Raw genomic sequence first — 13,667 nt, 5'->3', positions numbered from 1 at the left:
TAATTCGGCCACCATAAGGCTATAAAACCAATTCTTTCCCCAAAAATCTTCAGAATAAAAGAAGTTGCACACTAACAGAAAACTAAAAACAAAAAACGTAAAAACTAGCAAAACTACAAAAAAGTGCTCACGATCTTCACAAAGAAAAAATTATGCCAACAAAATTTAGGCATTAACCAATGCATCAGCTTTCAAAATGCTTCGTTGGCCTCTAGAGATTGAGAAACTCAGAAAGACAAAAATTAAGAGAACATTGCAAACTTACTGAAAAAGTTGCTAAAGATCTTGATATTATTTTAAATCCATTTCAATAACGCTTAAAAAATCAGTATCACTTTTGCGTGTTTAAGTTTGCATTTCCAGGCGATTCCGCTCACAAATTGGATATAAAACGACAATATCAAATTCCACAAACGTCAATTTAATACTTAAATCTAAAAGTCCATCGAAAAAAAGTCACTCAAGAAGTGAAACAAAAAAAAATGCTCAAAAGAAAACAGTCAAGCAAAATTTTCCAAAATAAAAAAGACTAGTTGCTTCAAACTTTGCTCGAGATCAATAAATCATGTTGACATATCTTAAACATACCCGACAGATTGCCGGAAAATAGCCGCCGTGGATTCCAATAAGCATGATTGGGATTGAAGGAATAGAAGATATTGAAAAAAAAATTTTTGTTCAAAAACATTTTTTAAGTCCGATTCATTTTGATGTCATTTTTTCGTAGTTGAACACACTTCTGTTTCTTAAAGAGAGGCTACAGGGGCTACTATCAATACCAATAAGCATAAGAGATGGTAACTAAGACTTATAGGAACGACGTTCAAATAGCGGGCATCTAAAATTGGGCTTTATGGGTTTATCCCGTTTCTATTTCTGACTTCAGTTTTTCATACTGACTCTGTTCATTTTGAATTGCTTTGCTGAGCAACTGATGTTCAAATTCACTTTTAGCAGAATGAGAGAAGAGAGAAACTAGCCTAGAGAAGTCAAAGATTTCACGCAAAATGTCGAAAAAGCGGCAAAATGGTAAACCAAAAAAAGTTCGACGAAGTAAAAAACATAGCAGGACAAGTCCTGACGTACAGTTCAAAGAATTTTCATTGACTAAACAGAAAACTAGACCACGAACGGACTATAAATGGATTGGGAAAACCATTTAGAAAAAAAATCCGATCCAAAAAATCGAAAAAACTGTAAAAATTAAAGTGAAATTTCCGCATGTGAACAAAAAACCACTAGCGAGATAGCGAATTTTTGTTCAAACACCGTTTTCTCACTCTACTTTAAATTTAGAGCGAAAAAATTTCACGCAGCAAAACCACTCGCTTCTTCGCTCCACTTCCTGTTTCGGCGTGACCAAAATCACTACTCCAATTTAACTTCAAAAATCACGAAAATGTGTGAACAGATCTTAAAAAAAAGACAGTGCCCCAATACAATTCAAATTCTTTGAATTGTAAAAAAAAAATAAGAGCGCTATAATAGCCAGCTGAGAAGATGAGGCTGGCTATTAAAAAAGATAGACCCCTAATGCAATGAATCGCAAAAAGGAACAAATCAACTCTCACGACATTCGCCACAAGTGCAGTGGTGGGGATAGGGAGTGAAGTAGGGGCGTGAGGGGAGCCGCTGATCGGGAGGGGGGAGGCAAGTGAGGTGGCCCTGCTGCCCTCCAGACGCTACCTGTTTATCCCGTTTTTGAGAACGAAAGTCAAAAGGGTCCGACGAAAAATTGGTCAGGCAAAAAACGCATTAGGAAGACCACATGACTAATATAAATTGCTACAACATTCATTCGAGCGCATCTTTTAAAGGCTGTTCGAAGAGGTTGCGTTTTTTCAGTTGAAACATGGAAAAGCTTTATAGTCAACAAGATTGACTAAAAACGTCAACATCAACACAATGTCAAGCATTTCAAAATTCTCGAAATTAATGCTCCGAGAAACATTTTGAAATCTTAGTTTCAAATTCGTTTTAATTTCTCTTTGTATCTGAACTCTCGACTTAAAGAGCTTCAAATAATAAGATATTTTTCGACAAAAACGAGATTCTACAAAAACGTCAATAGTTAATATCTTGTTCGAATCTATAGCTCAATATACAGACATGTTCTAGTGCAGTGGAATGAAAAAATTCCTCGCTTGTGGTAAAACCATTGGGTATCTTTTTTTAAAAAACGACAGCTCAGAAACAAATAAATAGTTGGTACGATTTTTAGAGCATCAACAGGAAATGAGGAGTCATATTTTTCAGGAAAACCACAAACACTATTTGACTTCATTTAAAATCCTAATACCATACCTTGACAAATTTGTAACCGAATCATACCTTGTCTTCAGTGAGGTCAACAGAACATGAGTCCCCTCCAGCCCGTAAAGGTGAACATGACTGTGTTCGCCTGTATTCCACATCAGGTTGTGGTTTCACTGATCCGTTGATGCCATTGGCGGATGCTTTTCTATCGCCATCCGGCGCATTAAACGTGGCCGAGGAATGCTTTTTAACCAAAGTTGGAGTATGATGAAACCCAATGGCTGATATTGTTCGTCTCATCGTTCCTTGATGCCTATAAACGATTATACATCTTTTTTTACTGACGTCTCCAGATACAACCAACCAGAACTGATACGCCGGAAAAATTCAAAGTTTACAAAACTCCAACGTAGCCGGTAGATCGCAAGACAATAGACGCGAAATAGACTGCTGAGGCCTACTAGTTTAAAAAATCGCCAATACTAAGGAGAAAGAAAGTAATTCATTACAGCAGATTCTGATTTAAAATTGTCAAAAATAGCTGCCGTTGACCCATATCGGGTTTGAAACAGAAAAAGTAACTGGAGGCTATCATCAACCCTAAAAACAATGTGCCAGCTACCCATTACTTGAATGATCATCATCGGGATTGCAAAAGAAAAAGAACAAACTGAAGCTTATTAACACTAATACACCAATGCCAGCTAGCAATCAGATTAATGAATTTTGATAACCTAATGCACTGACTTAATGACTGGGCTTTACCCCGTTTCTTTTGATTTTGCTCTTTTGAACTTGACTGAGTTCACTACATTGCATAATTCAATGAGCGAAAAATGCACAAAAATGAACAAAAAAATCTGAAAACAATTAGAAAATGTCCTTTCTGAAACGTTTAGCGTTTTTAGAATCATTAAAAATAACAGCGTATATAAATTTTGACTATCCATCCCTAGAATGGAATCAGAACACAACACATCAACGTTGTGGGAATCAACGACAGTCGAAGCAAAAAAAGAGGTAAAAAATAAAGAAATTTGCAAAAATCAGAAAACCCTCGAAAACCAGTGGCCTCAAAAAAGAGGCATCCTAACTACACGCCAAAAAATTTCACCAGAGCACATAAAAAATTGAAAGTCAAAAATATCTCTTAGCAGTTGTAAAGACCGTAAAAGTGACAAAAGAACTTCAAATGAAATCAAGATTAATAAACTCACTTGACCATTACATTATAAAACATAACCGACCAACGTCGGGCGAATTGCTCTCAAACGACCGGCGAGCGGTTGACTTTGTCAGTAGCAAGCCACGGGGGGCACGAGGGCTGATGGGGGGCAACACTGGGTTGAGGGCAACAGCGCGGTGGGGGGTGGAGCAATAGTGGGGTTGGGGGGTCAACGGAGGGGGGGGGGGGGTGTCTCAACCTCTAAGAACCGCCCTTCACACCATAAGTATAAGTATAAGTCTCCAAAACAGTTTGAGCTGAAAAAGAGCTGAAAGGCTCTAAGAGCACTTAATGCCCGCTGGGCGCTACCTGTTTATCCCTCTTCTGAGGACAAAAAATCGGTCAAGCGGAAAATCGCATAACAAAAGACCGACAGGACTAATATAATTGCTACAAGATTCGTTTGAGAGCAATTAATAAACATAACCGACTAAAGTCGGGCGAATTGCTCTCAAACAACCGGCGAGCAGTTGGCTTCGTCAACAGCTAGCCACGGTTTAGTGACCTCAGGGCACTATCTCATTAAGCCGTTTCTGAAGACGAAAGTCAAATGGGTCAAACGAAAAATCGGCCAAGCGAAAAATTGCCTAAAAGACAAACAGCATTATTATATTTGCTACAAATTGCTTTTGAGAGCAATTACAATGATTTCCTAAAAATTGCCTGTTAGATCATTTATGATAAAAAATATTTCAACTATAACTCCTTGATAATGAGGATCAGAGATGATGAAATTACGGCATATAACAGCAACTGAAGTGCGGCATCAACAAAAAGCGTGAGAGAGAGAGAGAGAGCTAAAACGTGAACGAGAAAGAGAAGGAAAGGAACCCTAATCGAAAAAGAGAAGACAAAGGAATATCTTCCATGATTGGATTCGACACTGCAACTTCTAGTTTTCTAACCTTGTTAATAAATAAATCATATAGAAAAAACTGAAAGGCAAAATTAAAAAAAGTTTTCAACTTCGCACTAAAGTTCAAAAAACCACTTTTTGTCTCGAAAGTTTTGTCAAGTAACCCACCTCCGAGACTTGAAAAGTTTTGTTGGCCAGTAATGGTCGATAAACTCAGAAAAGGACAGAATATTGAAAAATTGCAAATTTTAACAAAATCTCTCTAAAATTCAAGACATTAATATCTTAAGAACCAGTTCATTGTCTCAAGAGACTATCCGGTATCCCTGTTTCAAGCCTGAAACAATTTCACAGGCTGATAAATTTTAAGTTTAAATTTTATCCAAAGTTACTAAAACAGGAGTAATCAAAAACATTGATCAACATCCCATTAACTCTAGAACCCTATGCAGCAGGTTATTATTAAACCTCGGAGGAGTTACCAGGACCTCTGTTGCCGGAAAAATTTTAAAAATGAAAAATTGCAAATATTTAAAAAAAAAATGCTTAAATTCATGAAATTAAAATCTTGAATAATATTCCAATATCTATAAATAATGCAGTAAAACATTATCAAACCATAGAGGAAGTTCCGTGGCCCTTGAAGCTAGCGAAACCTAAAACATGACAAAAAATTCAAAAAACTTGAAAAAAATTGCAAGTTCTATAAAAAAAAATTGCTAAAACTTGTGATATCAAAGTTGAAAAATAATCCATGACCAACAAAAATTTTTCAGTAACTTATTATGAAAACGTAACGGAGGCTTTCTGACCTTTGAGGCTCAAAAAAATCTGAAGAATGACTATAAATGTCAAAAAATTGGAAAAAAAACTGTCAAAAACTATCAAAAATATGCTACAATTCGTGATGTTAAAATGTTGAAACCATTCCATTACCACTAGACAAAGTAATGCAGTAACATATTATCAAACCCTAGAAGAGGTTTTTTGACACCTAAGGCTTATAAAAATCAAACACTGTCAAAAATTTTCAAAAAGCTTGAAAAAAATTGCAAAAAATTTAAAAAATTTGCTTTCTTAGCAAGCGTTGTCCGTCAGTAACTAGCCACGGGAAGGGGGAGAGAGAGTTGCACCAGGGTTTGATTGGGGGCAACACTGGGGTGAGGGGCAACAGCGCGGTTGGGGGGGGCAATAGGGGGATCAACAGAAACAGAGGGGATTTCTTCAACCTTTAAGAACCGCCCTCCACACCATAAGTATAAGTATAAGTCTCCAAAACAGTTTGAGCTATACAGAGCTGAAAGGCTCTAAGAGCACTTAATGCCCGCTGGGCGCTACCTGTTTATCCCATTTCTGAGGACGAAAAGTCAAAATCGTCAGACGAGAAATCGGTCAAATGAAAAATCGCATAAAAAAGACCGACAGGACTAATATAATTGCTACAAACTTCGTTTGAGAGCAATTAATAAACTATCTCAGTGAATGGAAAGGTTAGCTAGAAGTTGGAGCCAATAAATTGAACCCAATTACGCCTTACTAAAAGGCCAATAATTATTTCTTCTAAGCGAGAGCGATAAGACCAGAAGAAAACATCAACCGACTAACGTCTATTTGCTCTCGAAAGATAGGCGGGGCAATTCAATTCAGAGGAGGCTATAGCAAAGAAAACCTTTTTAACAGAGCAAAAACTTCCCACTAGTGAGGGCTTCGAACACGTGCCTCCTGTGCTCTAGACAAGCACTTAGCACTCTTATGATACCATGCTCTTATGATCTAGCAATTCAGGTCAGGCAAAGGATCCCGAAGTCTAAAAAAGTCGCTCAGATTGTCAAAGCAAAATGTTTCCCAAGAAAACGATCATGCAAAAACTTTCCATAAAAAGACAAATTTACAATAAATGCTTCAAACTGCGGTTGATAGCAATTAAACAAGCAAAAAAATAATTTACTTCTTAAAAGCAATTTTTGAAAATCATTTAAAAAGACTGCTCTGACCTCAATCGACGAATTCGATTCACCTATTCCTCATTAGCAAAAATTCATCTAAATTTTGAAAACGAACAGCGTTTAAATCATAGAAACCAACAGCTTTAAACTGAAAAAATTAAAGCATTAATTTAGAAATCCTTAGCAACAAGTGACACCTGTCATTATTGAGACAAGATCGAACAAATCGACGAGACAACTCGAAGTAAAAACTCGCGAAACTCAAATAATTGGATAATTTTTCTTGGAAACGATTAGTGAAAAAGTCATAGAAATCATTAGTATTGAACTGGAACAATTCACAGACCAAAATAAGCAAATCCTACAAGCAACTTATGAAACCTTTCCCTCATGAGATTGAACAATAAGATAGCAAAAAACAGCAAAAACTCGCAAAAACTATTTTAAATGTTTGGGAACAGAACAAATAGTGTCCAAGTAATAAACATAGCTGGCAGATTGCCAGAAAATAGGCGCAGTGGCTTTGTAGATCTGCAGTCTCAAAAAAAACACTAAAAGAGACAGACCACAAAAAATAGTCTTTTCATTTTGAGAATGTTATATTTTGATTAAGAATCTATATAAGTTATCGCTGCCTCTATTAGCTGCTCTCAAATAACCCTCATTTAGAGTGACACATACCTCTTTGACCTTATCTCTTTGAATTAAAGTAAATAAAAGTCAATTTCAAGGTGAGGAAGTCATTTTTGAGAGTGAGGTAAGTCAAGTGTAACCAAAAATTTAATCACGCGAATGAACGAAAAAACTCGCTCCACTAAGAGCGAAAAATGACGTCACGCACGCACTTCAGTTGAAATTGCATGAACGAATGAACAAAAAGCAGATTTGAAGTGGTTGTGACGTCATAAGGTCGTAACAAAAATCGCGACGACGAAATAAAAAAAAACCAAGAGAAGGCCAATAATAGCCCCAGCTATCGCTGTGCGGCTATTAAAAAACATACCCGGCAGATTGCCGGAAAATAGCCGCCGTTGATTCCAATAAGCATGATTGGGATTGAAATAACAGAAGATATTGAAAAAGAAAGATTTTTGTACAAAAACATTTTTTTAAGTCCGATTTATTTTGAAGGCACTTCGTAGTTGAACATACTTCTGTTTCTTAGAGAGAGGCTACAGGGGCTCCTATCAATAACAATAAGCATTAGAGATGGTAAATAAGACTTATAGGAACGACGTTCAAATAACGGGCATCTAAAATTGGGCTTTATGGGTTTATCCCGTTTCTACTTCTGACTTCAATTTTTTATACTGACCCTGTTCATTTTTAATTGCTTTGCTGCGCAACTGATGTTCAAAATCACTTTTAGCAGAATGAGAGAAGAGAGAAACTAGCCTAGAGACGTCAAAAAGATTTCACGCAAAATGTTGAAAAGGCGGCAAAATGAGGTAAAGCGAAACATTTTTTTATTCGACGAAGTAAAAAAAAAATAGGAGCGCTATAATAGCCGGCTGAATAGATGAGGGCGGCTATTAATCAATAGTTATGAACTTAATTAGGTTCATTTAAGCCTCATTTGCAACTTATTATACAATACATTGGATTGTGTAAGAAGAGCACCTAAACAATAGCAGCTGAGAGGCTAACGGCGGATTTTAACATCCATATCTTCAAACACTAGTGTCTTAAGTAGTAGAATTACAATTATAACTCTTGGATGACTTGTAATCAAATTCAAATGGAGTTTACATTAGCAATTAAGAATTGAAAAATGAGTGCAGAAGTCATTTTGAGTGAGAAAAGTCCGGTTGACCTAACAACATACAGAATGCGTTAAAAATGAGGTCACACACACAAACGAGCTTCGTAGTGGTAGGAGTCAACGCACAAAGTCATACTTTGACTTCTTAGAGCGTGATCAAATGATTTTGACAAAAATAGGGAAGACTAATAAAAAACATAGCCAGAGGAATTCCAGTAGCACGGGCCTTGCTGAAACAGAAAAATTGCAGAAGGAACCACGAATTTTTTTATCTCAAGAATTTTTATCTTAACTAAAAAAATTGGTGTAAGAGTTTTTGCCTTAACTGAAATTTTTGGTCAAAAACTAAACCCCTTAAGTAACGGGCAAAAAATCAGCATTAAAATAATTCAAGCAAGCAAATAGAAAATCAACTACAATGACTTTCAGAACGCATACAAAAAACCGCATTGATTTCAATCTCATGACTAGAATTTCACAGAAGCGACCCACTGTGTCGCAAACTGTTGAGATTAATAAAAAAATATCTGCTAATGATTAAAAAATAGTCAAATCTGATAAGTTGTCAAAGACTGATAAAATAAAAAAACTGACCGCGCTTATAATTGTCCCTCAAACTCCACTCAATAACTCGCATATCTTGATATAACTTTCTCACCAAGAAATATTGAATAAAAGAATGCAGATACATTGCGAAAGACAGATACATTCTTAAAAAACTGAAGTCTAAAAACTGAAATAAAACTTACCATTAGAGAAGTAAACTTTAGGAAGCAAGAAAAACAATTTGATTTTATCCTCACCGCAATTCAAAAAGTCAAACTTTACTTTTCTCTAGTTGAATTAATTTTGGAAAAAAAACCAATTATTGAAATCTCAAAAAAAAACCTAACGGAAAAAGATAAACCCATATCAATAAAATCACTGATTAGAAAACTTAGCCCCTAACAATAAAAATTCAAACAAACTCTCAGAACTGCATTACAAAAATTTTCACCGCAAACAACAAAACGAAAGAAAACTCAGGGAGAGAAGCTGAAAGAATTTTGTTTTAAAAAACTCAAAAACAGAGTAATTAAAACTGATTAAAGAAACTTTCCAGACACAAAAAGAAGCTAAACGCCAGAACGTTATGAGCACATTGTACAACACCTTCATAATTTTGAAAACGAAACTAAAATAAAAACAGCTAACCTGCAATATTTAACCTTTGTGTTCAAGTAAAACTAAATAGTCATCTTGCTGCCAAAATACTTTATAAAAAACAAGCTCTACCTAGTTAAATAGAGAACGAAAGAAAAAAATGAGTACTTGAACAACCCCCCCCCCCCCCAACCCCCAAAAGAACCTGTTATATGTTAAATACTTTGCAAAATAATGAAAAGGAGAAGCAATTCAAAGAAAAACTGAGAAACGCAATGTCTGATTTTAAAAAAAAAACGACGATATCATATACCTTGGATGAAAAAATGTTCAAAGATTATTTAAAAATTGCAAAATGTGAGCCAAATAAATACATTCTTGTACTCTCAAGAAAGCTACTGAGAGATAGATATTATTGCAACTATGATCCTTACATAAAAGTTAAGAAACCAAAGTCACTAAAAGCAAAAGAAATTAGCCGAATCGGCAAAAAATGTCACTAGCACTCGCTCTAGTGAATTTCGATGACCTAATTCACTATGACTTTATGACCGGCCTTTTTCGGTTCAACCCAGTCCTTTAGCTTTTGCTGTATTGACAATGATCGTATTAACTACAGTGCGCATTTCAATTCGTAAAAGAATTTAAAATCGATTCAGTTGAAACAGTGAGAGAGGTAAGTCACGAGTGAGACATGAAAATCGTGACTCATTTAAAGCAAAAAACGTGATCAAAAGGTAAAACGAAATAAAAAAAACATAGCAGGACCAGTCCTGAAATACAGTTCAAAGAATTGAAGCAAGTTAGGACAACATCAGATCCAAAAGCAAACATAACAAACACAATGGCGTCCACGAAAGAAAACAAAACGGTACAAAAAAACAGAACATTTCCGACAAACAAAATCATTTCATTTCTTCCAGAAAATAGTGCTACAGAAGTTATTATTCCCAAACACGTCCGGACAAGACTTTAATACAATGGGGTTTTCGACAGCAAACGCCAACTTTGTAGAAAACCACTGCAGACAAATTAAAAGGACAACACAAACTACCTTTGGCATGAATTATCTTTACCAACGCTATTAGTAGTGAGAAATGCGGGGGTCTACCGCACAGATTTAGGATCCCAACCACCCAGTCTCGAACTCGGGCCAATATTTTCAATTTCATCTATTGTTTTGATAGCCATACCCACTGAACCATGGATACATGACTGAGCCATATTCAACTTGCATTTAAACCGAAATAATCAAGGCTTAAACAAGGCAACTTGGCTCAGTGGTTACATATCAATGACCCACTGGGACAAGTTGCCTTTGGAATTTTCCCCTAAACCATATATGTAGAAAATTTTGACCTGCATTGCCAAATTGGCTGTGGATTTTTCCATCCATTTCTATCTTTATAACTATCTTATCAAAAGCAAACAAAAAGAGCCTATAAAAGAAACAGATTTCATTTCAATATAATTTTCAGCAAAATGCTAAGCAACTCACAAAACAACTTTCGTTTCATTGTGTATAGTGCTCAGTTACTAATACCAACCCAACAAGCGACCGAGTCCATTTCGGGAAAACGCCGTAAAACAGAAAACCCTCAGTTGTCTTTAACCTCACAGCGACAGCCCAAAGGTTTAGCCCACTGGATTGATCAGTTTACAGATTGGCAGATTGCAGTCGTCAACCATGAACCCAACAGGAGTGAAACAAGTGCATCCTTTAGATGGTGCGAAGACATCTCGACGGAACACCAGCACATCATTGTCCATACAAACGATAATCCTAAACACATGGAGAAGACTATCAAGTCCTTTATTCGACATGAGAGCAAAATTCTCAATGAAATCAGAGCACGATTGTTCGTACCACAGAGCTCCTTTCAAACGTTTAATCAACAGTTCCTCCGATTCAATGCATCAGATTTCTAGACGAGGAGATATCTTTGAGGAGTTCATACGAAACCCTGATCCTTTAATAGAGGATAAACCAAAGCGGAGCCATCAGATGGATTTGGTTTGGGAAATTGAGAGATCTAGTCCCGCTCGCAGAACAGAAAAAAACACATTGACGGAGTACCAACGCAGGCTCATCGCCAAAATTGAAAGCCTAGAAAGTACCGACTCACCCTTCAAGGATAGCGTTGAAGCTTTCATAGATATTCTAGCAACGGGCTGGGGATCTCTCTACAAAGCTGAACACTCAACATACATTGAAGTGCACTGTGGACTGACAAACGCTCAATGTTCCTGCTGGGAATGCTGGAATGCTGCACTAGAGGACAATGAGACAAGGGAAAATTCCGATGAGTCATCTAAACAAATAAAAAACTGATATATAGAGATAACATTACATAACTCTTTCATTTACTACCTTCTTTATCTAGAAATTAGTCGCATGTACAATATTGGGGATATAAATAAAGTTTTGTGTAATCTCAAGCTTGTATCCCGAGTGTTCCCTCAGAACGAGAAATCTAAAAATGGCTTTATTGCCGTTTGCATGCTCATAGACCCAAAAATTGATGTGCATGCAGTTAACAAGCTGGCTCCATATGGTGGACTCATTGGACCTGGGAACAGTGCATTACATAATTATTTGAAAGATTCAAAAATTCTGAGAGTGCATGCAATTTTCCATGACGCCTATGGTTTCATGAAAGAGGCACATAATAAAGGACCCGGTTATGTCTACATGATTTCTAATTTCCCTGGTCATTTCTTATTGGGTCATATTAGCGGTATCGTTTACTGGTCCAGCTTTAAAATCTTTTGGTCTAAAGAGTTCGAACAATTACCATTTTGACATGACAACATTCGATCCAAACTTATTCACCTTGCATATTTCAAAACTAGCAGCTCTTCAACTTTCACATAACAATAACAACCTATCTATTTTGTTAAGAAAACAATGCTGGAAAAAAGTCAACCAGCAAACAGTTTTAGTTCAGACTGAATTAGACTTAACTTTTAATGAGCTGCAATTACTTTCCGAAGCAGGAAAACTGGCTGAGTACTTTTTGTTGGCATCAGAAGAAGCTGCCAAGTCACCACCACCAAAAAAACCACCAACGAATTGAAATTTAAAATGACTGACTCGCCTGACTGCTCAATCGATTTAGCCAATAAAATAATTTTTGACAAGGGCGATCAAGAACGACCTCCTTGTAAAATTGGCTGCAACGCCGAGAGATCAATGATAATTTGCTTCATTCATTTTTTGGTTCATCTGCTCAATTGTTTTGTGCACTCTCTACCTGTTTGTTTTCAATTCTGATGGTGAGGATCATTCATACCTCTGGTCAGTTTTAGCATTTTTCGTGGGTTGTATTATACCAACGCCGAAATGATCAAGAGAATATCTACTGATCCGCACTTACTTATGACAGTTGTAGGTCCAAGTGGTTCCGGAAAATCAGTACTTGTGGCTGACCTATTAGTTCAAGCAAAAGTTTTCAACCTCCACTCGACAAAATTTTATATATTTACCAACACTGGCAACCTCTTTATGACGAGCTGAAAACAAAGATTGACAATATTACGTTTGTCCAGGGATTGGATTGGACTAAACTAAAACCGTGCGGTAAATTAAAATGACAACTTTTAGTATTTGATGACATTTATAATGAAGCAAGTAACCAAGCAGAGTTTCTGCAACTTGTTGTTTCGGGCAGGCATCAGAATCAGCATGCCATTATATTGAAACATAATTTGTACCAAAAAAGGTCAAAACGCAAAAACCATCGACCTCAACGTAACCCATATTCTTTTGATGAAAAACCCTCGCGACATTATTCAAATTGACTGCCTTGGAAGACAGTTGGGTTGCCGATCACTCCTACTATCGGCATACAAAACCGCAACGGCAGCACCATTCGGTCATTTATTGATTGATTTAGATCCTCGATGTGACGAAAAATTACGTTTATGCTCACATATTAACGAAGATGTAGCAGTATTTTTCTGTGCGAAAACGCTACAAAACGTTATCAAACTTGATGAGTCATTCACGTCATCTATATAGTTTAAGTCTCTTTATAACTTTTAAACCCTTGCTGAGAAAAATTTTCGTCCTACACTGTCCAGATGCATTTGTAAAATTTATCCTAGATTGTGTTTATAACATTGTCAAAGGCACAGTCATCCTTGATCCTGCAATATTATCTGCCCAGAAAATAAGAGAGTTTGAAAAACTTATTTCTTCTTTATGTGACCGTCGCGTGAAAGTCAACACAAAGCGAAAACTACTGGCAACAAATCAAGGTATAAATTTAATTGTACTTATCACTGCCCCAATTTAAAATCATTTTTCTTCTTGATCATGACACAGTCAGCCGAAGAATTTATACTGATATCAACAGAAACGTATAAACAGTTGCTGACATCAAACTCATTAGCACAAAAAGAAGAAAGTACAAAACAGAAAAACCTAGAAAAGAGAAATGTTGATAATAGCGAAGCAATCGCACAATTAAGCGCTGC

General features: G+C 36.4%; 1 protein-coding gene across 2 annotated transcripts in view; it reads right to left on the bottom strand.

Annotated features, from left to right (window-relative positions):
• The window catches only part of LOC142334580 (band 3 anion transport protein-like), a 261,810-nt gene that overhangs the window by 194,877 nt on the left and 53,266 nt on the right, over window positions 1-13,667 (bottom strand). For both annotated transcript variants that reach the window (XM_075382716.1, XM_075382717.1), the window contains exon 9: window positions 2,332-2,569. In XM_075382716.1, the coding sequence (XP_075238831.1) occupies window positions 2,332-2,569 (238 nt within the window). The remainder of the gene's footprint in view (window positions 1-2,331; window positions 2,570-13,667) is intronic.

This window comes from Convolutriloba macropyga, chromosome 2, assembly GCF_964194025.1.
Source record: "Convolutriloba macropyga chromosome 2, txConMacr16.3, whole genome shotgun sequence".
NCBI lineage: Eukaryota > Metazoa > Xenacoelomorpha > Acoela > Convolutidae > Convolutriloba > Convolutriloba macropyga.
The sequence above is the reverse complement of the archived record's forward strand: the minus strand, read 5'-3'. Positions and strand labels throughout refer to the sequence as shown.